Source organism: Sphaerodactylus townsendi, linkage group LG01 (genome assembly GCF_021028975.2).
Source record: "Sphaerodactylus townsendi isolate TG3544 linkage group LG01, MPM_Stown_v2.3, whole genome shotgun sequence".
NCBI lineage: Eukaryota > Metazoa > Chordata > Lepidosauria > Squamata > Sphaerodactylidae > Sphaerodactylus > Sphaerodactylus townsendi.
This window is the reverse complement of record NC_059425.1, coordinates 112087453-112112887: the sequence shown is the minus strand read 5'-3', so window position 1 is coordinate 112112887 and position 25435 is coordinate 112087453. Positions and strand designations below refer to the sequence as shown.

Below are 25435 nucleotides of genomic sequence, written 5' to 3'. Positions count from 1 at the left end.
GGCGCAGTCAATGCATCCCCGTCTCTTTGCAGGCCAAATACTTTGCTGCAGCTGTTCCTGCTCTCTTCCATAGCTGCCGCTCACGGGCCCATGCTTCTTGGGCATCTCTCAGTCGGCTCACTTCCTCATCCCAGCCTCTCTTCGGGATGGGAGAGGGAATAGATCCGAAGGGAGTGCAGGCTCTCCGACTCCTCTTCCTCTGAACGCAGGGACGCCGCGTCTACCGGCAGCCTACGGCATCTCAGACCCAGCCGCTAATCCGGGATCTGGGGCCACGGTGATTCTTGGAGCATCACCAAAAATACGCAGTCCAGGAATCGCTCAATGGACTCCCGCGCTGCCGCATGAGCGTGGTCAGACCCGCCTCCTCGGTGACAGGCTGCACCTGAGGTTTGTAATCCACATGGAAACGGCAGATATCCCATCCACAGGCCGATCCATAGACAGCTTCCAAACGCACTCATGTAAGTCCACGCGGATCGGCCTCGGCCCCGCGCCAACGGAGGCGCGAAGACTCGCTGGATACGATCGAAAGAGTCACCAGCGACCTGTTCCCTCCGCCGTTCCTCCAGGATCCAGCGGCGCGATCTGGAGCCCCTTTGGGGCTACCGCGACTCCTCTCCCCCCCCCCCTTGGTGAAACATCCAACTCCTCTCCCATGCCGTGAGGCACCCAGGAGGTCCACTCGCACTAGGAATATAGGATGAATTAGGTTTCTGCCACAATGTAAGGAATTTATGAAGCAGAAATAAAAGGCTTTGGGTGTAAAGACCGCTTTTATTAAGACATCTTAGAAAAGCTCAATGCACACGCAGTGGCAGGAATGGCATTTCCCGCCAGAAGCACAGGTTATAACTCTATCCATCCCATCCCCCACCCGGCTTCCCACATGGGAACGGAGGTCTCATCTCCCTCGCAGAGATAAGGTCTCCGCCGTAGGAGCTGGCCCGTCGCCCGGGCTGTGGAATGTAGTCAAGGCCAAGCAGCCGACCCGCTCATCAACACCACTGAATCCTTTACACTAGTAAGGCATCATCACACAAGTAGATTGTATGAGGAAGAAAGAGGCTGTAAAATGAATGTATCCCTGGAGGGACTACAAATTATCTCTGTGCACAGAAATGAGTTTCTCCTTTGTTAGAGCCCGGGACACACTGCCAGAAGCAGAAGATAGTCATGAATTGTTCACATGTTGCCTGAAACCTACAATTACAAAATGTTTTAAACAAGAAGGCACTGAAGAAAAATTCACACAAGGGTAAATTGAGATTTTTTTAAAAAAATATTCAAATCAAAGAGGAATTCCAGCTTTTAATAATATGTTAAATTCCATTTTCAAAGTAGAATAAGACTTCTATAGAACTGTGGCCGATTCTCAAGATCTATTATGTTATATGTATTGGGGGGGGGGGGTTGTCTCTTTTATGCTGATATGCCAATAAAGGTTGACTTGACTTGAAGTTCCATTTTGTATAGCCATGGCATTTCCTGATATCCAACTCTTAATGTCAAAGCTTGATATTATAGAGAAGTGTGACTGCAGTCAAAATCAACAGTCCTGAATTTCCTCTCTTACCCCTACAATTTGTATTATACCAAGGTATGCAGTATAACAATCACCGCACTGTAAGTTTTCCCTGCCTTTGCATTAATCCCCCCCTCCCGACCAATGGAACTTGCAAAACAATTATGTGATACTTTTTATGGTTGAGAAAAGGAAGAGACACCGAGCTGCCAAAAAGAAAAGACCTATACAATCTGGAACAAAATTGCCATTTTTCACTATTGTCTGACAGTTTTCATCAAGAAAAATAAATGTAGTGACTCTGCTGAATATTAGCTAGATTCAAGTCCAGTAGCACCTGAGAGACCAACAAGATTTTCAGGGCATACATTATCGAGAGTCAAAGCTCCTTTTGTCAGAGCTTTAACTCTTGAAAGCTTATATCCAGCAAATCCTAAGTGCTACTGTATTCATATGTAGCTGGTCTACTGTAGACCAACACTGCTACCTCTAAAACATGCTGAAAATTTGTAACACACCTTACATGCAAGCTCCACCAGCAGTGCAATTCATAAAGGAGGAGGGCAAAAGGACAACGTTACCCTGATGCCAGTGTGAATGCCTCTTGTAAGGGGCATTTACGTCAGGGTACTTATGCCAGTGTTGGGGATCCACCTGGCAGTGTGATGTCCAGGTTCCAGGGCAGCTGTACTGCTTGTCTAGTGCAGGAGCTTGCTCTGGCACTGAAGGGAGTGTTCCCAGGGTAGGGCTGGCATTAGTAAGCTTCCTGAGCTTTTCGTCCCAGGAAATCACCCATTTGCCAGCACAAACATAATACCAGCAAAAACAGTGGTTTGGGGGCTTTGGACTTTCATGGAGGTAGGCGGAACGTCAGGTTGCTGGCTGAGGGCAGCGAGTCTCTTAGGAGGCAATGCAGCTGTACCATCCCTAGACCCCATTGCACATACCCCTTATCATCTGTTTCCATTTAAAACGTTGTTACACAGTCACAACTGGATTCCATTAATATGCCTTACCCCAATGCAGAAACAGAAGAACCTCCTGTAACTGAAAATATGTCTTGAACTGGAAACTGGTTTTACCATTAGTGGAACAGATCCATGGAATCCAATCTTTAAATATTCTAGCTATCATAATAAAACCCAGGAATATCACAGGATGAAACAACTTTTAGCATTTGGGACTAGTTAGCTTCCAGTTATGACATTATTTTTGGAAGATAATTACTTCAAAACTGGGAGGAAAATGCTTCCTTAAATTTTTGCACACAAATGGATCAACAGCTTCTCTGGACACCAATGCACATTTCACCCGTCATTCTGTTTTGATGTTTCAACTCTCTCTCCCATTTTCATACATCTCCACATTGTCAACCCTAGGCAAGTTCCTCAACATCATTGCATGGATAATTCTAAATGAATGTTTCTGTTGGAACAAAATATGTAAGCTCCTATGGCAATTTTGATTTTTCACCCATTTTTCTATTTGTGTATATCATTTTGGTAAGCAAATATGATAACATTTTAAAATATTCATTTAAAGTCCTTCAGGCACACTCATATAACAGATTATTTTAAAAAGAAAATGTTTATCTCGTTATCCTATTAGCATGACTGAAGCAATGCAATAGGGGAAAGTGAAGGAGGGGGTCCCAAGAGGAACTTTTTCAGTGAACCATACCATTTATTTGATTCGGCTAATTGATACAGGTCTAGAATAATAAAACAATGCAGGAAGCAATTAACATGCCAGTGAACAGAGAAACTGAAATTGCTTTAACAGTCATGGAAAAACAGCAGTCACTACAGTTAATACAAAACTACAAACAGACAAAAAATGGAATCATAACACATTACACATGGTCAGTGATATGACCTACAGCCTTGTGAAGACTGAATAATCTGACTATAAAAGTCTCCACAGAGGAGTGCAATATCACAATGTCAGTAGGAGTTGGGTATCCCTAGAGAGAATACACAGATAACAGTCACCAAGGCTACAGAATGAAGCTTTTGTGACTCTTGGCTAATGTCCACAGGAAGACTTAGTTAACCGAGGCAGAATGAAATTCAAACCAGGAAGAACTTCTCCTGTGTTTCTGTATAAGGTAGCACAACAACAAATTGCAAACGAAGGAGCTGCGGGAAATGATCTCATTTGAGAAGGAAAAGCTCTCTAAAATGACAGAGATGGTTTCAAAGACTGAATGTAGAGTGACAAGAAAGATTTGATGCACAGAGACAACTGGAGATCCCATGAAATTATGATCAGAAAATAAGATTGTATGCCCAGTGATGTTACATAGTAGTGCTGTTATATATCAGAGTTTCTGAAACATTCTTAGCATGGCATAGGCCCATCAGGGATTTCTTAATCACAGAAAACAGTAGGAATGCACCGTTGGACAAGGTTGGAGAAGAATAGGAAACAAGTGCATATACATAGTTAAAACTATTTTAAACCAATTAGAATAAAACAAGTGGGAACCCGCATGGACTCACAAGAGGCATCTCCATCTCTTCCTCTCCCATTATTTCCTCTTTCCGTTTCCTAAAAACCACCATAGCCTTTACTTTTCCTGCTTTCTTCTCTACTTCTAAGGCTGCCACACTTCAGATAGGGCCTGGAGATTTCTTGGAATCTCAACAGCTCTTCCAACTATAGAGACCAGTTTTCCATTAGAGCTGCCAGCTCCAGGTTGAGACATTTCTGGAGATTTGGGGTTGGAGCCTTGGCAGAGGTGTCAAAGATTGGTGAAACCTGGAGCCCGGAAACCCTGGTTCCCCTAGAAAAAATGGCTGCTTTGGAGGAATGTCAATGGCATTATACCTCTGTGAGGTCCCTCTCCTTTTCAAGCTCCATCTTCCCCAGGCTTTAGCACTCAAATCTTCAGGAATTGGCAACCTTATCTCCTTCCCACCCGACAGTCAACCTACATTTATTTGCCTCTCCAACTTCAAATTTGTCTCCCCTACAAAAACTGTTGCCCTGTTGTGTTGTGCCAGCTACTGGACCTGCCCACTTGCATCACAGGGAACCCACAATGACTTTTGGGATGCCACCTAACTTTACCCTTCCCAAGCTATTTCCTCTTTCTGCCCTCCTGGCAACTGCTATATCCTCTCCCCTTCCCCTGATTCATTATTTCCTTTTCAGCCATTCACCAACCTATACTTTACCTGCCTCCCATCTTCAGCTATATGTATTATTTATTTACCTCATTTATAGACAATCCTTCTCCACATTATGAACCAAGGCAACCTACATTATTATCTTCTCTTCCTTTTTATCTGCACAACAAACCTGAGGAAGGAGGTTAGGCTGAAAGTAGGTGGCTGGTGCAAAATCACCCAGTGAGCTTCTACAAGAAGATGGGTGTCTGAACCTGGGTCTCCCAGACCCTTCTCTGAAGCTGTAACTACTATAACACTCTGGCTTTCACAGGGTGGTTGCTGTTGAACTACTACTGTTGAACTACTGTTGAACTACTGTTGCTGTTGCTGTTGAACTACTACTGTTGAACTACTGTTGAACTACTGTTGCTGTTGAACTACTGTTGAATAGCAAGCAGTCATGCCTAGTAGATTCATGCAAGTCGAGTGGTATCAAGTCACCCAGAAACTGCTTGCCTGGTGTAACGGGGTGGTGAGGCACTCAGATTGAGGCCAGCTCTCTGGGTTCTTAAAGGGCCATGTGCAAAAGAAGTGGAGCCAGCAGTGTTGGTTCGCCCCCACCCCACGGATTTTCTTAGAAGAAAAAGGCAAACTCCAGCTCGCTTTTAGTAAAAGAGAGCTGTGGTGAATATGGGTGAGGAAGTGGGTAAGTGGTGGTTGGATGTGAGGGAGGGCAGAGTGAGGTGTGTGAGGATGAGCTGGATGTGTATGAAAGTATGTTATGTGGTAGCAGAGGGTGAGGCACAGAGAGTAAAAGTTACCTGCGTGTGAGGGGGGGAAACCCCACCTGGTGTCTCACACGGCAAAGTGTGTATGTGTTTCACTTCCACTCGTATTACCTAACAGTGTTACCTATTTACTGTTTTTATTGCTCATCTCTGCCCATCCGCACGAACATTCTAAGCCCTCAGGCCACAGACATGCTGCACGAACATTCTAAGGGTGACAGTTAAACACAGCCAGCTTCATGGCCTGGTGCGCCAGGAAAAAGATGTTTTACCTGGCTCAGGTATGGACTTTCAGCGATTTGACGGTCCGATTGCCTGCCTGCAACAGGGAGGAACATCATGTGAAAATTTGGGGGCGATCTGTCCAGCCGTTTCGGTGTTAGGGAGTGACTAACAAAGTCACTGTTAGCTTTTTATAGATATAGATATAGATTAGGGTCTGTATTTCAGATACCTGGGGGCACTTTCATGTTGTTTGTAGTTTGGGACAGGTACGATACTTATAACAGGATATTATTTGAAAGCAGACAGCAATTGCTGCAAGCCTTCTTTAGTGTAATTTCTAATGAGTTGTGCTAGGATTGTCCTGACCCGGAAAACTTCCAGAATTATAGTTGAACTCCAGATGACAGAGGTCTTTTTTTCCTGGAGAAAATGACTGCTTGTGAGCGTGGACTCCATGGCATTATATCTTCTGAAGCCTCTCCCATCCCCAAATCCTGCCCTTCTCAGACTACACCACAAAATCTCCAAGAATTTCCCAATCTGGAGTTGGCAACCCTAGCTAGGCCTAGCCCCAAAGTGCCTTCCCTCAAAGGCCAAAACAGACCTGAAAAAGGCTCTGCCTCCTCTCCCCTGCTTTTACGAACAGAACCAAGGCTTGAAATCTGCAGTAACATTTGTGCTACTTAAAGCTACAGGTGCTCTTTTTATCATTTGGGGTTTTTAAAAAGCTTTTTCTGCAAATCCTGTAGAAAAATCTGTTTTGACTGTTCACAACTCCATTCATCAGATTTATGCATCCAAAGATCTGGCTGACATAACTATTAGAATGTAAGATATTAGGGATAACCCATAATAATAAACAATGACGGGCAAAGAATATCCACCATGAAACCCCCAGCTTATTTTATATAACCGATTACCTCACCAAGATGTCTTGTTTCAAACGTCAAGCAAGTACATACAAGCTTCAAGCAAGTACATATTGATACCCAATGTACCATTATTAGTGAAGCATTATTCTTCCTTTATCAAGAATACCAGACAATATGCTACGCAGAATGCTGTATTACCCAGAAATTGTTCCGAGGAAAACATCAGCAATTTCAACAGTTATTTCTATGGCATCTATCAACATGTGCTCTTGTGTTACAGCGGTGCCTTAAATTAATGGAAGCTGTAGTTCATCCATTCAACTCAATGGCAAGTCATTAGAGTGCACACAGTTAATTATCAACACCATCATTCACATTTATTGAAAACAAGTCTGTATTTTATAGGGAAGTTTATGTTGCTTTGCATGACCCCCATTTGGCTCTGCGCTTGCTGAGAAATATTTATATATACTCTTAACACCTGGGAGGCAATCAAGCACAGAGCAAAGCTGCTTGAATCGATTTGACTGGAACAGACCAACTGTAGGCAGTATTGCATCTACTATTACAAGTTATAGATTTATGGGGTTTTTGCTTACTTTATTCAAATTAGATGTAATTAAAAGTGGAAATATTAACATGGGAAAGGAAATATTATTACATGGCTTCTCTTAAACATGCTATCTTAAAAAATACAATATTACTATTTCATGACTCATGACTCGTTTACTATTACTATCTCATGACTCTAAAAATGATGACTCTACAACCTTAATCATATAAAAAGCAAACAAAACCTTTTTAAATTTTGTATTACTATTCTTTCTGGTCAGTCCAATTCTGGCAGTTCCATTAGAATAAAAGAGATACATTTGATGGGTAATGTGAGAGTTCACCAATACATACCCCAAATAGGCAATTTTCATGATCTAAGAATTGCAACTGAACTCAACCTAAGATGCTCTCATGCCCATACCTAAGTGGTGCAACCTTTTTTATTTTTAAGATTCAGAAAAAATGAGATCACACAACAGTAGAAAATAACAGGGAGGAAAGGCAGACAGATAAAAGACAGTCACTGTTGATGGCAAATGGAGATGTATCATTAAAAAATTAAGAATGCTGTAATTGAGGGATGACTAAAATATTGCAGCCTAGTTACCTAATATATAAAATTCTCTTACTACAAGTTTCGCTATCACAGAAGTATAGAAACAAAAAACAGTGAATCTGCTCGATGTACCCCAACAACAGTATTCTTCAAAGGAAAAGAAGGAGGATGAGTTTGCTAGATGAAGCGATGTTTACAAGCATTATCATGGACTCAACCTACTTCTAAAATGTTCTAAAATAAACAGATTGAAATGTACAAGAGAACTGCAAGATCTCCTATTTAAGATCAGAGGGAACATACTGAGCACACTGAAATAAGAAAAAACAGCAGACTCCTGTTGGTTGTGATCAAAGAAAGAAAAAGCTATTTTTTACAGAACTGTATCAAGAGCCGCTGGAAAGGCACTTCCCTAGCAAGACGTGTAATAAAGAAAGACACCTCCTGAACAATGATATAAGGCTGGATGTGCTGTAAGCTTGAGCTAATTTGTAGAATTGGAGTCTGGAGGGACTGAACCCGCAGCAATGCTCTGAATCTTGTGTCACCACTGTTGCAGCATAGTAATGAGACAGAACAAGATGAGGCATAAAGTGCTTATAAGACAGTGGCAGTAGAAGGGAAAAGAAACCCAAGGAGATATTTATGAATTAGCTTTATAGTAAAGAGGAAAAGTAAACAAGTCTGAAGAAAGAAATCTTTAAAAGTAATGTTGTCTAACAGCAGTTCACAGGAGGATCCAGAAAGGATTGATTCAGAAGGTAGTAGCTTAGAGTCTAAGCAAACATGTACACAACAACAGCTTCTTCAACGGCTGGGAAGGAGAGCAAGTTTCAGGCATCGGAAGAACTCAGTATTTCAGATCTGCCGTCTCTTCCATTTCAATGTCCACCTAGAATTCCAATGAAACTGTTTCTAAGCATGCATGGTATTTAAAATGAAAATGGTGCATAAACAAATCATAGGCTGATTCCGAATGGGCCAAAAACAGTGGTGTGAAAAGGGTATGAAGATGGTGTAAAAGGGTTTAAAACAGTGTAAAAGGGTTTATGCCGTTTTCAGACTGTTTTCACACCGCTGCTTTTGGCCCATGCGGAATCAGCCATAGTGGCACACAAAGGTCTGGATCCTACTGACCATCTTCACTGGCAGAGAAGGATTTCTGTGAGCACAGAATGACTTAGTTATCTCTTGCAGCCTTTGCAACCCAAAATGCCCCCATGCTGCTCCTGGGAAACTGGCTCCCCTCCCCTCTGAAACATCATGCAAAGGAGAGTCTGTAAAAATTATGTGCAGGAACTAAGCTCACATGTACATGAGGTATGAAACTATAGTCAATCCCAGTTCTCCAGAACATTTACCTTCAACATACAGAAAAAGGAGAATCCCTGCTTGTGGAATGCACACATCACAACTGTGTGTGTACACATGTAGCTAATAAAACATTTCTAAAAGGGTGTCTATATTCCACCTTTCAAAAAAAAGAAAAAGATTGCTGCAAATAAAGAAAGTAATCACAAATAATTAGCATGGAATTATTACTATCAATGTGTATGTTTTTGATTATTTTCTAACTATTAGCAGGGTTTGTCTCAGTCAAGCATCACTTGGGAGAGTTTCAAAGGCCATGCTGACACAAGGTTTTTTTTTTCTTCAGGCTAACCCTCATGAGTTTTATTTCATGTACAAAGGCTGCTTTCACACAGCAAATGCATATTGGGTTGCAGTCGGGATACAATAACCCACTTCCATGTTTTCGCGTTCACATGCATCTGTAAAGGCAGCGACTGGAGCCCATGGAAACAATCTGGCTTACTGTCATGCCTTTATCCAGAGGTGCATCTATTTTTGTATTATTATTACTTACCACACATCCATAGCTATGCAGGCATGAATGAACCCCCACAGCCATGCCAATGTTCCACGATACGACCATACAAGAAGCAAAGTTTTTTAAAAAAGGAAAATGGAGGCAAATTGCTTCCTGCCCTGCTGTTCACTCATGAGCAGTTGCAACCTGGGATGGGATTTTTTTAAACAGCGCAATTCTCAAAAAACCCAGTGTGAGGAAAATAATACAGGGCAGACTTGTTTTAGGGGCGGGATCTGTGTGAAGTCCCCCCCCCTTTTTTTTACCATCCTACACCCATGTTTTAATGGCATGTGTGGAACAGGCCAAACAGAACAAGTCAAGCCTCACACACTGATAAACATGGATGAGAGTAAACTATATAACAGAAGACAGAGCTACACGTTGGCCTTATTAGTAGTTAAATGACAGACAGACAAACAGACAGACAGACAGTCAGTCAGTTTTGGTGATAATGCCATCTAGACCATCTCTCTGGGCCTATCTAGACAAGAGTATGTCTTCAGGTTTGCTCCAGGTACATGCTTCCATTTTGTAGAGTCAGAATACCTTTTAAGAGTGCCACAGGGGCCTGATTCCAGCCAGGGTTACCATCAAGTGGTGGAGGAGCTCCTGTGTGCCTTCCTCTGGCCTGAAATAGTGTCTTCCTCTGGCCTGAAATAATACTTCCTCTGACCTGAAATAGTACTGGGAGGGATGTGCTGGCAAATAATGCCCCCCCCCCGGCATCATTACAAGTTTGAAAAATGGCATGGGGGTTGGAAGGAACCTCTCCTACCCCCACACCATGTTGGTTCCTATCAGAGCTGGACCCCGACAATGCTCATAGAAGGGGTTCCAGGACTATAAAATGGAGAAGCATCCCCATGGTGAACTCAGAGATGTTGTCTTATCCAGCCCCCCCCCTTAAGAATTCTATCTATCAAGCAAATATATACCTTATTTTGTAAACTTTGAAATTACTCTAATTTCAGAATATTTTCTAACTTTTTGCTCCTACAAACTACATTTTTGTAAGTTATCATTTTAGAGGACCCATTTTCCAACTTTAGTATTTTTCTTTTCTAACATGAAATGCTGTAAATTTCCTGTGCTATAACTTGTTTATTCTTTCTCTGCAGGTAATATTATAGACATGTCTCACAATTTCCTTAGCAGAACCCCAAAGAACTAGCAGATTGAATATGGCTGTTTTTAAACATTCTTATTAAGATTGCAAGATGTTCCTCAGCTTTATAATATTTTTATTATCAATACCCTACATTCCACTCTTTATTTTTATTATTTGTGTACTGTTTTGGTAATTCTGGAAGCATATGGTGCTCCTGCCATAGCTTTCCACTCATTTACTCATCCACATTTTTTTAAATTTTGCTGATAAAGCTGCATATGACCATTTCTATAATGCTCTCACTTGAGCTATACTCTTTTTAAAGGAATTTTAATGTATTCATATGAAGATACAAAGAGAGTTTAAAATACGAACATTAAACTTTCCCAACCCCCGTGGCATGGTTTTCAAAGCCCCCTTCAAAAGGTCATAATGTACTAGTTCAGTAACTGATGAATGTATAAAGGAAGCAGTCTAGAAAACCTTAAACTAATTAGAAGGTCCTGAAAGAACTAAGAGTGCAAACATAATTGCATGGTCACTGGAAAGTGATTTATACTGCAGTTCTATATAAAGTTATTCCAGTGAAATCAGTGAGATTGGAGTAACTCATCTCAAGACTGCATTGTTATTTAGCAGTATAGATAATCTAGAACTGTATCTATCAGAAAGAGATTAAAAAGAGGTTTACAGCGTCCTAAATCCCAGCTGTGTAAAAGCATGAAAGACCAGTAAGTCCATTTTTAAATCTAAACATTAGCAAATTGTAGAAATCACTAAGAAGAAGAAGAGTTTGGATTTATATCCTCCCTTTCTCTCCTGTAAGGAGATTCAAAGGGGCTTAAAAGCTTTTTTCCCTTCACCCCGCCCCCCACAACAAACACCCTGTGTTTGGGGCTGAGAGAGAACTGTGAATAGCCCAAGGTCACCCAGTTGGGGTGAGTTGGAGTGCACAGGCTAACATAATTCCCCAGATAGCCTTCACAGCTCAAGTGGCAGAACTGGGCAATGCAAAGACCGGGGGGGGGAGGAGGAGCCACATTAGAAGTGGAGGAAGGGTTGCATCAACACTCATGCCATCAGAACTGTGCAAAGTGGCACGGACACTGGCACTGAGGGACTTACCCTGGCAGTGGAGTGCTGCAGTGCAGGAACCAGAAAGTGTTCCTCATTCCTGAACCACAGGAGGCTGCACCATCATTCTGGAAGGCATTCCGGGGGCTATTCGCAGGGGCAGGACTAATTTTTATCATCTCCAAAAGGACTTTCAGCCCAGGAATGCCCCCTGTCCCGGCAAGTGACTTATAACACCAAAATGTGTGGTGTTAAGTCGGCCTTCCCAATGGGATATTTAAGGCAGCCTAACCCCCCCCCCCTTTCTCACACCGTTTGAAATCTATTGGAGGTGGCGTAGGAATGCTGCTGCAGTGCCATACCTGGCCATTGCTCTACCACCACCACCACCCCTTTGGATTGGGCTATAAGATACATCACACAACAAAATTAATTTTAAAGTTACAGGGCAGAAGAAATACTAACACATTTTTACCCTGGAAAATGTGTCATCCTAAATTCCTTGAATGAAAAGATGTAATGTAATGGACAAATGTAATGGACAAATAAGGATACGCGACAGAGAGAAATCTGCTGCATTTTTGACAGGGTCATTTCTCAGATGTTTGATTAACGTTTGAACCCTTTGAATATTAATTATTAAATCAGTGGCCACTAAAGAATAACAATAACAGAGGACCCATTTTATAGCAGTATTAAGAAAGTACAGCTTGTATTACTGGCATATTTTCAATAAGGTTATAACATGCAGTTGGCTTGATGAAGTTTAGCAGATCAACAGCACAGCCAGCTAATGAACTGAAAACTGCTGGTGTGCCTGAAAGCCTTTCCACCTGACCAGTCAAAGAATACCCAAACCACAGTGCAGCCTTTGACATCTATTTCTGCAAGTTATTTGCAATGCCAGTTCCCTAATACTTTATCTACACATACAAGTATGGGGAGAGCCTATTTCTATTTTCTGTTTACACCCCTATTTTAAAAAAATCTGCTTCAGCACATGAGCACTGTTCAGCCTCATATTTGTTTTCCATGGAAAGGAAGGAGGTTTTCTGCTGGTTCCTTTTTACCCAGACTGATCATGCTGCAAATATATAATAGATATCCATAGTATTTCAAAGATTTCAAAAAATAAATCACCTGAATGCAGGGAAGGAAATATGATGTTTCCCAAGAAAATATATGCAGATTAGACCCTGCACAGCAAAAGAAAAATGAATTGCAGCCAACTGCATAAATAAATCCTGATATTGTGGAGTTGTTTTTTCCAGCAAATTACACTCAAGTTTTACATTCTAGTTTCTATCTGTCCTCCAATTATTATTTTCAGGCAATTGTTTTAATTATCTGCATCTCCATAAGGAATTCCATTTTCATGTGGCTGGGAGAAGAAAGGCATCACGCTGCATTAATGCTGATGAGACTCTCCAAGGGTGAAACTATGGCACCTTCTTCCAGCTTTGGCAGGCCAACTGAGGAGGCATTTAGCCAGCACCCGAGGCAATCACTGACACATTGGCCCACTTGCATTGTTGCTTTGATTGCAATTGGCATTGGGTTGCCAGTCACACTTTAGGCTTTTTAAGTGCAAGAGAAAGCCTTTCTAATTTCAGATTCACCAAAACAAACAGCGGTACCAAGGCCTGTGTGGCCAAGTACAAACTGAATTGTAAAGTAAGGTGAAGTCTCTGTGCAGAAGCCAAATGATGTGTTAATGCCAAGGCGCATCAGTGACGGATAGCCTCATTAGTGTTTTCAGTTATCAGTAGCTAAACCTGAAGCCAAGCCGTATGGTTTAGCAGATGTTCCATGCAAAAAGACTTTATGAAATGGCCATGTAGGTGTCTTCTCATACTGGACACTGATAAGAAAGCCAAACCTTGTGGGACCTCTGAGACTTTCACAGCAGATGAATACCATCATATTTGGAAAAGCTAGGAGAGAAAAAGTTATGGAGGTATTCACTCTGGACCAGCAGAAACATCAATGATTGCGTGGTCATAATTATAAACATGTAGTGGGCCTATGCTCACCAGAATATAATAGGAAACGAAACAGACTTAATTGTTTAAATGGATCTATTTACACCTTCAAACTCATCACATTTGAGGGCATGCACAATTTTGGGAGAATAGAACATACATGAACTTCTTAAATATGTCAGCTTTCTGGATTAAGGAAGGCCACTATTCCATTCAACTCAGTAAGACTTATTTCTAAATAATTATTCTTATTTACTTCATCTGTATGCTACTCTTCTCTCTACTACATTTTATCCTCACCCCTGTGAGGTAGGTTAGACTGAGAGTCTATGATTGGACCAAGGTCACCCAGCAAGCTTCCATGACAGAGTGGGTATTTGAACAAGTTTCTTGCAAGACCCTACTTGTCTATATGATAATAATGATGTTAAGGATAGGTAAGGCTGGTGACTAGAGCAGATAATAAGCCTTAGGTTTGCAGAAAAATCTGAAATAAAATAGTGGGATTTTTTAAAAAAATGATAAAAGGAACTCTTGTTTGGTTTTCCTCAGTAAATGGAAGGAAGATGAAGCAGCGCCCTTTTCCAGGGTTGTTTTGGCCTATGAGGGAGAACTCAATGGGGCGAGGTCTGGCTAGAGTTGCCAGCTGGGAAATTCTTGGAGATTTTGTGGTGGAGTCTGAGGAGGACAAAGTTTGGGGAGAGGAGAGACCTCTACCAGATATAATGCCATGGAGTCCACCCTACAAAGCAGACATTAATGCCATTGATTGTATGTTCCTGCATGGCAGGGGTTTGAACTTGATGGCCCTTGTGGTCTCTTCCAACTCTATGATTCATGATTTTCTCCAGGGAGACAGAACTCTATCATCTGAAGGTCACAAAAATCATAGAATCGGAATTGAAAGGGCCATGCAGGCCTAAAGCATTCTTGACAAGCGTTCATTTAACTGCTCTTGAAGACTGCCAGTGGGGGGCAACTTACCACTTCCTTAGGCGGTCAATTAGACTGTTGAACAAAATTATAATTCCAGGAGATTACAGGGACCTGGAAGTTGGCAACTGTAGCCCTAGCAGCATCCCTAGGTGACTTGATACCATGTGACTTGCATGACTCAACAGGGTTTGGTTACTTGCTAATGTTCAACAGCAGCCACTTTATGAAAGTGTGGTGCAGCAGCTAGAGATTTTGAGTAGGGTCTGGGAGACCCAGGTTCAGATCCCTATATTCCTGTGGAAGCTCACTAAGTGATTTTGAATGAGTCATATATTTTCAACCTCATTAGGGGAAGAAAAAAGTAGATTGTGTCAGCCAGGGACGGAGGGAGCGGAAACTGAGCCCGGGGCCTGATCTGTCTGCGTGTGCCCTGCACCCCGATCTGCCCCCATTCCACCACGGGAGGGGTCTGTGGGGCAATTTTTCTGCCCCTATGTGATGCCAATGGCGAGTGACCGGGGCGAAGCCTCCACCGCGTTGCAGCTTCACCACAGGTGTCGGGAGGGGCATATTATTCTTTTACATTATTTCTTTATATATATATATATATATATAGAGAGAGAGAGAGAGAGAGAGAGAGAGATAAAAACACCCTAATTTTCAGCCAGATTGGCTCCTAAAATCATTTTATAAATAATTCGAATTAACAGTTTTCACTGAGTTTAAACATGCTGCTCATAACTCAGCAGTTGAAGCTGCTCAAAACTCAGCGGTCACCAGCCTTTTAATTACAGGGACCCACAAGTTCACATTCACTTGGTATGGAGAGTCACTTGAAAAAGCAGAGCAGACGCACAGGTTGGGAAACACTGCCTATGCCAGTTACACACATGAATAGTTGCCTTTTGTCCAAAGGATGCTTCTCCTTCCAAATGCATAAACTTTAGGTCCTTGTTAACTTTAATGGAAAGGGGTGGGGGTTGGAATTACACACCTGAAAATAATTTTCTTTTTTAAATAGCAGAAGTCTGATATCAATTTTTGCAAAGTTAATCAGAAAATTGGAGAAAGCAGAGTATCATAGGGAGATGGTTTTGGGAGATTATATAGAAATAGCAACAAAAAACCCAATTAAGTAACAGCTATAACAGAAAATTAAAAGCAAGATCAGCATACTATCACTAGTAAAGAACATGCTATGAATTCAGTTGCTCCTTAAAGATCAGTTTCTTAAAGATCTTTCTTTGGAGAGGCTAATGAAAGGAAATGCTGTTAGTCTTTAAAGTGTCAGTGGATTGGAATATAGCTCTTCTACTGTAATCTAACACAGTACCTATACACAACTAATAAAGACCATATATTTCATACAACATACCCAAGCAGTTTAGCAAATAGTTACATGGAAAGTTGTCATTGCATAAAAAGCGAAGACTTTTATGCTGCAGCCTGTCTAAATGTTCAGTGGCACTTTTAAGAAATTAGTTTAAACAGCTGATATTTTCTACCAGGCATTCGAGGAACTACTGATGTAGATGCTGTTCTTTTGCTGGACAGTTTTTTGGCTGATGTTGAGACACATGTTTGGTAAAGAGAGGTTTGCCTAAATTAACCCTTATGGCCAACCCAGTACTGAGGGGGATTAAAGAGTGAACTCTTAGGGTAGGACAATACCATTTTGTGTAGTGGTTACAGTGTTGCACTATGTGTTGCACTATGATCCTTGACAACTATGTTTGAATCCCCACTCAGCCATGGAAGTTCATTCTCAGTCTAACTTAAGAAGAAGAAGAAGAAGAAGAAGAAGAAGAAGAAGAAGAAGAAGAAGAAGAAGAAGAGGAGGAGGAGGAGGAGGAGGAGGAGGAGGAGGAGGAGGAGGAGTTTGGATTTATATCCCCCCTTTCTCTCCTGCAGGAGACTCAAAGGGGCTTACAATCTCTTTGCCCTTGCCCCCTCACAACAAACACCCTGTGAGGTAGGTGGGGCTGAGAGAGCTCCGAGAAGCTGTGACTAGCCCAAGGTCACCCAGCTGGCATGTGTGGGAGTGTACAGGCTAATCTGAATTCCCCAGATAAGCCTCCACAGCTCAGGCGGCAGAGCTGGGAATCAAACCCGGTTCCTCCAGATTAGATACATGAGCTCTTAACCTCCTATGCCACTGCTGCTCCTTCACAGGGCTGCTGTTGTGAGCATTAATTCACAGGGCTGTTGTTGTGAGCATAAAATGCAGAAGAGGAGAGTTATATAAGCCACCTTCACTCTCCAATGGGGGGAATAGTGGGATATAAATGAAGTGAATAAACAACAATGATCGCTAAGGCTGTAGGCTGTAGGATCTGGGGGTAGGCATACTGTTTAGGCGACAAACCTCTTGGTATGTAGATTGACGGACAGCTGGGAAAGGCATGGAGCTAACTTGGTTCAATCGGAGCCGGGTACAAAGTCACAGGAGAACTATCTCTACAACTACAGCTATAGGAGGTGTACACTGATAATGTATATTCAAAGAAGAGGAGTCTGGATTTATACTACTCTGTCCTCTCCTGTCAGGAGTCTTAAAGAGCCTTTCAAACTCCTTTCCTTCCTCTCCCCACAACTGACACCTTGTGATGTAGGTGGGGCTGACATAGTTCTGAAGTAATGGGCTTAGCCTAAGGCCATCCAGCAGGCTTCATGTGTAGGAACAGGGAAATAATTCCAGTTCGCAGGATAAGACTCTGCCGGTCATGTGGTGGACAGAAGAATGAAGACCAATTCTCCAGATTGGAGACCACCGCTCTTAACCACTATACCATGCTGGCTCTCAGTTAGATAGGTTACACTGCTGCAGATCAGCTGTTAATCATGTAACCCCCAGTTTAATCTACAGTTATATCTCATGCCTTCATGTTGGGCTACATAAGGAAAAAAAAAGCATTTATTTTCAGTCATTTAAAAGACTGCTGAGTTAGCTGTTGCTCTTGTAATTAACTACTTTTTGGTCAATTTTTAAAACATAAATATATTTATGAGGCATTTTTTCCTCAATCACTTAATTCCTTTATTCCAATTGTTCATGTTTACTGCTTTATATAAATTGTTAGATTTTATTTTAGAACTTTAAAAACATCTATGACTATCAGACAGGTTTTTTTGGTGGGTGGGGGGGGGAACTGTGTTCACTTTGGCACTCTTGCTCTATTTTTTTTTTTACGAGAGTTTCCCCCCATCTCTTCTCAAGTTTTTAAACATGCTCTCTTTTTGAAATATTTATGATAGTAGTAATCCCTGGTAATTTGGCATCTGACATAAGAACATAAGAACAAGCCAGCTGGATCAGACCAAGTGCTTCTGGGACACTGCGCTAGTGGTGACCCCCAATAGACGGTTAACAACGGATAAAATGACAAGGTTGGCAGCGGAGTTATCAGAGGAGGGGCTGGCCCTCCTGTGCTGAACTTTTACATCGCCATTTTGTTGTCCCTCCTTAAGTGTAGCTGCTATTATCAGTACAGGATATTAGGTATTGTTAGTGAATTAGTTAGTGTTCTTAGTTAGGGACTGTAGTCTCCTTCTTATGTTAGTAAATGTAGTGTAGGCATTAAGTAATTCAGTAAGGTCATTCCTTGCAGCAGCTAGAGGGTAGTCTAGTTTAGGGTAGTTAGTTTGGAAATGTTTATTCAGTCTGTTCCTGGCTATTTGTTGATTTTGATTATGTATTATCATTAAGTTTATACTGTTTAGTCTATATTGGTGCACTGTTAACAATATTGAGCTGTATTCATGCAATTCTATTAGCTGTGTATTGCTACACTGATACTGTTTGTGGCATCTTCCCTGGCCGCCCGTCCCCCTCAGTCGAGTGTGCCGTCCCACCTTCCCTGACCTGGGGGTTGTCCTCCTCAGACGATGTTCTGAACAGTCTCGCCCACAGGGTGCCTAGATTCGGACACGCTCAGGCACCCTTCCCCAAATCCTGTCTTCTCCCCTCGCCCAGTTGCTTCACTGAGCGGGGGTCTGTCCTCCTCTTAGGATCTCCATTACTCCCCCTTCCCTGTTGTACCCTCACAGGGATAGGGCTCTGTACAGGTTCCCCAGCTTCTTTCACAGCAAGGCTAGTCTGCAGGACCCTTCCTCTCCCTTCCCTCTTTGCACAAACACTCTCCTTTCCCTGCCTCTTTCCAGCTCTCCCTTCCACCCTCTTCTCCCAGCCAACGCCCCTGAGATTCCTTTCCCACCCACCCCCTATCCTTTTCCCCCTCTCAATTCCCTGCCACGACCCAGCTGTCGTCCTCCTTGATCCTCTTCATTCTGTTCAGCTGGGGCTGGGCGAGCCCAGCCAGGCTCAGGGCCCCGCCCCCTTCCTCCCTTGGCGTTGCACGAGGGTTGACGGGATGGAGGATAGGCAGCCCGTCCGGATCCAAGTCGCTGAGTCACCGGATCGAGGAGGCAGCGTCCCTGATCTGCCCTGAGCCCTTCGGGGTAGCGCAGGGTACAAATATAATTGAAATAAATAAATAAATAATTCCTGAATTGAGTTATATTAAATGTCTAGTAGGGTATATAACCAACATATATACATATTATAAATGGAAAGACTTGACTTTTTTTTCCAGTTCTAGAAGCCAGTCCATAATGTTAGGCACTAAACTTGTTTTTTAGCTTTCAGGGTTTTATAACTTAAAGATAACATTTTCTCACTACGGCTACTACCAAAGGTAAAGGTAGTTTCCTGTGCAAGCACCAGGTCATTATTGGGGTGATATCACAACATTTACTAGGCAGTAAACTATATATATGGAGTGATTTTAATTGCTTTTCCAAGTCATCTATACTTTATCCCCAGCAGGCTGGGTTCTCATTTTATCTACCATGGAAGGATAGAAGTCTAAGGCCCCTTCCGCACACACAGAATAATGCGTTTTCAAACCACTCTCACAACTGTTTGCAAGTAGATTTTGCCATTCCGCACAGCTTCAAAGAGCACTGAAAGCAGTTTGAAAGTGCATTATTCTGCATGTGCGGAATGAGCCTAAGTCAACTTTGAGCCAGCTACCTGAAATCAACTTCCATCGGGATCAAACTCAGAGTTTTGACTACAGTACTGCAGCTTACCATTCTGCTTCATAGGGCTCCTTTCTCAACGAAGGCAATCCATAGATCTTGAAGGGCAGCATTAAGAATTTGGGGGAATTAGGCATACCCCCTCCCCACCCCACCCCGGACACACTTGCAATTGCTTTCAAAAGTCAGGGGAAGAGAGATGTTCTATGTTAATCACTCCAACTTGAGGATAAACTCCCAGATCCTACATTTCCTCCTCAGGCCCTTAAAATACTGGCACAAAAACGGTTTCAGCATAATACTCCCTTCCCACTACAAAAATAAGACCACATTGTGTAATATCCTGGTAAATCTTTCAGGGAAGACAGTGACATCTGTGCCTGGCAATCCATGCCACTACATGAAATCTGAAATAACAAAGACTCTGGATTACATGGCACCATAGTTGTAATTTTCATCAAGAATTACACAGCTGACAGCTACTGCTCCTTACTTTGCAAGGACACAGTTTTATTTGGATCTATGAAGTCTAAAGGGCGTTTTAGAAAGTTTTCAAATCTAATTTGTTTTCTGAAAGGTCACATTTACATGTTGCATACCATGCCCTTGGGGATCACATCAAATTCCCAGCCACAGTGATTGTCTGAATAATGATTCAGGAGCCATGGTACTGTTCTATAAATTACATACTAATTTTTAAAAAAAGTTCAAGTCAATTTTAGGAATCAACAAGTAAGTACCACACAAAACCCATCTTTTAAAACACCAGAAACACAGACTGCAAGGGCATAAAACTGGCACATTAACTCATAATGTTCTTAATTTATGATACAGGACTATAGTGCAGGGCCAATGGGATTTGCCTGGTAATCCATTCAAAGTGTTATGAGCCAGGTAAACATCCAGCCCATTATTTTCTGACTTTGTCGGTATCTCTACTAAACTTGTAATATGAGATTTTATGCAATGACAATGACAGTGATAGGCAGTAGATTTAAGGCAAATAAAAGGATCATTTTTTCCACAGTGCACAATTAACTTTTTGAACTCACAGCCACAGCATGTTGTGATAGTAATGAGTGCAAGTGTCTTTTTAAAGAAAAAAAGTGAATATGGCTATCATTGTTAATACTGATGGTGCTACAATTGAAACTCCACAATTAGAAGTAATACCCTTCTGACTACCTGTTCCTGGGGGCCAACAACAGAGGCTGTACCCGTGTCTTTTTGGAACATTTAGACACAACAATAGGAAATATGACTGGTCTGACCCAACAGAATTTCCTGTAAATTCTTACATATATCTAGGTTAAAAGTCAAACATTTCTTTACTTTGTGTAGGAAAACTGACAGCCCAAGAATTCACCCCAATGTGAGCACTCTCTGTCCCTGGACAAAAGTCTTGTTACAGAATGACAGCTGAGGAAAAGGAGGGGGTTCAATTGAAGAATGGTGGATGAAAGCACTAGAGTTGGCCGAGATGGCCAAGTTAACTTTGCTACTAAAAGAAAATAACTTAATTAAATTCATGGACAATTGGAAACCCTTGATAGACTATCTAGATACAACAGGAAAAAAAAATAAGATGAGTAGTAGTTTTGAACGATAAGGATTGTTAAATTAAGTTCTAACAGACAAAAGTGAGACTGTTTATTAATAATTATGCTAAAGATTCAATTTCGTTTTGATGCTTAATGGCCAAGTGCTGAAAGTATAGAGTTTAAGGTTTAATATTCAATATTGAAGAAGTTGGAAGTCTATATGAAATAACTACGTTATAATTTAATGAATTTCTGTATTTAAGTATGTTTTCAATTTTGATTTTGAAGTACAATAAAAACTTTAAATCTGGGATTGGAGATGGTAGCTGTCAAACTCCCACAAAGAGGTGTAAAAGACGGATGACTACAGTGACAGTACGAAAATTCTTCCTTTGGGACAGGTAGGCAATCCCAAAGGGTGGGAGTGGGCAGAGAAGGAGAAGCTAAAAAAATTCTGGACCTTAGAAATCTCTTCTATTTTGGTAAGCTCTTCAGATGCACACAAGACAAGACGAACAGAGCCTTCACCTAGGGATTCTATCTTGTCACAAGGCAGGGTTCAAAGCAGAGAGTCCTAACCTGGGGATCTAAGGTAATGATAAACTCTAATTTCCTGCAATTTCAAATAAAGTTTACACATCCTAAAATTCAATTTCTTTGAGAAAGTACTTAGTGTAAAGTCAGAATAATGTTTCATCTCTTCCTTGTTCAGTTGCTAAGTCCCAGTTGCTTGAGCAGATCATGTGCATTCTCTTACTTATTAAACTTTCTCTGGAAAAATGCCTTGCAATGTGAAATGTGGGACTGTTTGGCCTTGCAATGTGAAATGCGGGACTACGAAGGGGCAGAAGGTCTCCTTCCTGAATAATGATAGCACAAATGTGCAAATGTGTGACTGCCCCCATACTTGTTTGTAGAAAGGCACTGGGAGGAACAACAACTAGGCAGGGCCTAGTTTTCTTTTACTGAGCTGATAAAGTGGGAGATATGGCTCCTTCAACTGTTGCCTCCAGTTTAAGTCCTTCCTTCCCACTCCCACCTAACAGCAGCAGCAGGATGCAGGTCCCCACTTTTGTTCTATCACTGCTGAGGTAAGAAAGGTAGATTAATAGATTTCTGAAGGAGTTAGCACATTAAGTTTTTGTTTTCTGGAATGCCATATCTTAGTTGAAAATAATAATAATAATAATAATAATAATTATTATTATTATTATTATTATTATTATTATTATTATTATTATTATTATTATTATTATTATTATATTGATACAAAACAGTTATACACAGCAAACAAGATCAATATGCTGGATTTTGTATTACATCACACGTCGGACACTTCCCAAGCATCTAGGACTGTGTGATGTATCGACGAATAATGCGTGCAGAACCAAGCAGGGTGGCCTTTTGCAGCTGACATATGGTGATTTTGTCAGCGCCAATTGTTTTTAAGTGCCGTTCAAGATCTTTAGGCACTGCATCCAGTGTGCCGATCACCACTGGGACCACCTTTACTGGTTTGTGCCAGAGTCTTTGTAGTTCAATCCTTAAATCCTCGTATCGTGTAAGTTTTTCCAGTTGCTTCTCATCAATCCTGCTGTCACCAGGAATTGCAACATCAACTATCCACACTTTCTTTTTTTCCACAATCGTGAGGTCAGGAGTATTGTGTTCCAAAACTTTGTCAGTCTGAATTCGGAAGTCCCAGAGTAGTTTTACGTGTTCATTTTCAGTGACCTTTTCAGGTTTGTGATTCCACCAGTTCTTTGTCACAGGCAGATGGTAGTTGTGGCACAAGTTCCAGTGAATCATCTGAGCAACAGTATTATGCCTCTGCTTGTAGTCCGTCTGCACGATCTTCTTGCACGCAGATGGACTACAAGCAGAGGCATAATACAGATTATTATTATTATTATTATTATTATTATTATTTATTAATTTATTTTTATTATTATTATTATTATTATTATTATTTTAGCAAGATGTTTTGCCATGATAAACAGAGAAGCAGCAGGATATTTTGCTTTTACAAGATATATATCCACAAACCAGAACAAGTGAGCCTTACCTGCAGCCATAACTTGTTATTCACAGCATCCCTCCCTGTAGCAATGCACTGAAATGTAGCATTCTGGCCTGCATTGACCTCCACATCCCCAAGCCTCAAGAAATGAGGAGATTTATCTGTGTGGGAGAGGGAGAAATGTTACAAGAAATGCTCACAGCCAAATCCCAAATATTTCACCCACAAGATATACGTTACTGCAAAACTAACTTTTACGTTAAAACTAATTTTACACAAAAGAAAACCATTGTTTCAACCCATCTGAATCTTTTTTCTTTCCATGCAAACAGTTCTAAAGTTTGTCACATGAATTGAAAGAGTTGTTTATAAGTGATATAAAACACAAAAAGATCTAAACACTCTGACTTGTCATTACATTCCAGCTAATTCAAAAGAAGGCACAGCATGAATATAGTCAGATTTAATTAGTTGTATATAGTACTATCCAGTATAAATTAGAAGGCCCTGTCAGTAATTATTGCATGTACCACTAAATACCATAACAGTCAACCCACTGACAAACCTATTTCATATTACCACAATGCCTCAAGGAAAGCACATCAGAAAGGCAATGGGAGCAACTGAGGGACATGTTATGCTACATAGCACTCAAACATTATTGAAATGACTTGGGAATAGATTAAGGGAATGTTCAGGTTTATAACAGAGAGGTTTTGAAGAGCAAAACTGCCAGAGGGCATTCAATACCTTTCCCCCATATTGTGTCCCACCATTTCCAGTGTCGTAAATAGGGTGTGGAGCACCCTTCCCTCAACTTCTCTTTGCCATCACCAGAGTGAGGTACAGTTGTCAGACTTAATTCACAGCTCACAGAAGGCAAAAAGGAAGGATGTCTAACGGCACAGTTGATCACTCAATAAACAAGTTACAGGTAAGTGCAACCCTGTTTTCACCATGATACCTGTGCAGTCCCACATGGGACAGCAGTGAACTGACTTAGGAAGGCAGATGTGAGCTGTCAGTGGAATAGAGATGGCTGGGCTGTTCTACTCACTCCTGCATCTCTCATTGCATTTTGTCCATAGAGTAATACTTTGCAAAGGTCCATGGCAAAGACCACATTGGAATCTTGGAGAAAAGAGTCAATGAAGAAACCACAGCAAAATGAAACTGAGGCAGACTGTACTTGGGTAGAGGGAGCATAAAGCTACAGGGGCCAGTCAGTTCAGGTGAGTATCCCTTTGCAAATGAATTGAGCCAACAGTTTCTTGCCCATGTTGGGGCCTAGGAAGGATATGAAATAGATGTCCTCTTTTCTGGGGAGTTTTGTTGGTGTTCATTGACCCTTCCAGCTGACATGATGACAATCAGAAATACTGTTTTCATGATAATAAGACACAGGAAAGGGGAGGAGCAGTACATAAATCAAATAAATAAAATGAACAGGATGCAGGGGACCATGGGTTCAAATAGTTTGGCCAGGAGTTTTAAAAGCACAAGTGACAGATGTCACTGAGGGACCAGAAGTTGAACTCAGGCAAATGGATTTAGTAACCCTAAATCCTAAATAGATTGGATTTCCCCTGGCCAACAAAGATCACCTCCCAATACAGATGGGATACCACACTATAGTAGCTAGGTGTACAGAGGCAGAAAAGAGTCCTCCCTGGACCAGATTTAGAGCTTCCAGTAAGACACATGATAAATGCTAAGTTTGGATCCTTAGCCCATGTGCAGAAATGCTTTTCTTTGGTGGAATAAGGGTGACAGGTGCCTGGTTTTCTACTTCAAAGCAACCTCTTTTATGGGTTCAAAGAACTGATGGCTGATGATTGAATAAGTCATGCTGCTAAATGCAGGTTGCCAATGTTTGGGTGCAGGAAAGAGCCCTATAGAAGAAGGTTGCATTCCTGGGGGTGGGGGTGGGGGTGGGGATAATGTACTTGGTGAGTGACAAGTCTAGAAGTCAGGAACTAATTTTTCAAATTTTCTTTATATTTGGTGCCAGAAACCATGTTTTCTTGGCTAAAAGGGGGCTATTAGGATGGCCAGTGTGGGCTCCTGCCTTATTTTGTAATAGACACTGGAGATTAGGGCAGAAGGGAAATGAGTATAGCAGGCCTCCCATCCACTGGATCTGGAATGCATCGCCCAGGAAATTCAGGTCCCATGCATCTTAAGAACAAAATAACTGGCAATCTTTATTACGTCATGTTGCTCTTCA

General features: G+C 41.5%; 1 protein-coding gene across 18 annotated transcripts in view; it reads right to left on the bottom strand.

Moving 5' to 3' along the window:
* The window catches only part of PTPRK (protein tyrosine phosphatase receptor type K), a 482195-nt gene that overhangs the window by 212107 nt on the left and 244653 nt on the right, over window positions 1-25435 (bottom strand). For all 18 annotated transcript variants that reach the window (XM_048491075.1, XM_048490937.1, XM_048490928.1 and 15 more), the window contains exon 5: window positions 23254-23369. In XM_048491075.1, the coding sequence (XP_048347032.1) occupies window positions 23254-23369 (116 nt within the window). The remainder of the gene's footprint in view (window positions 1-23253; window positions 23370-25435) is intronic.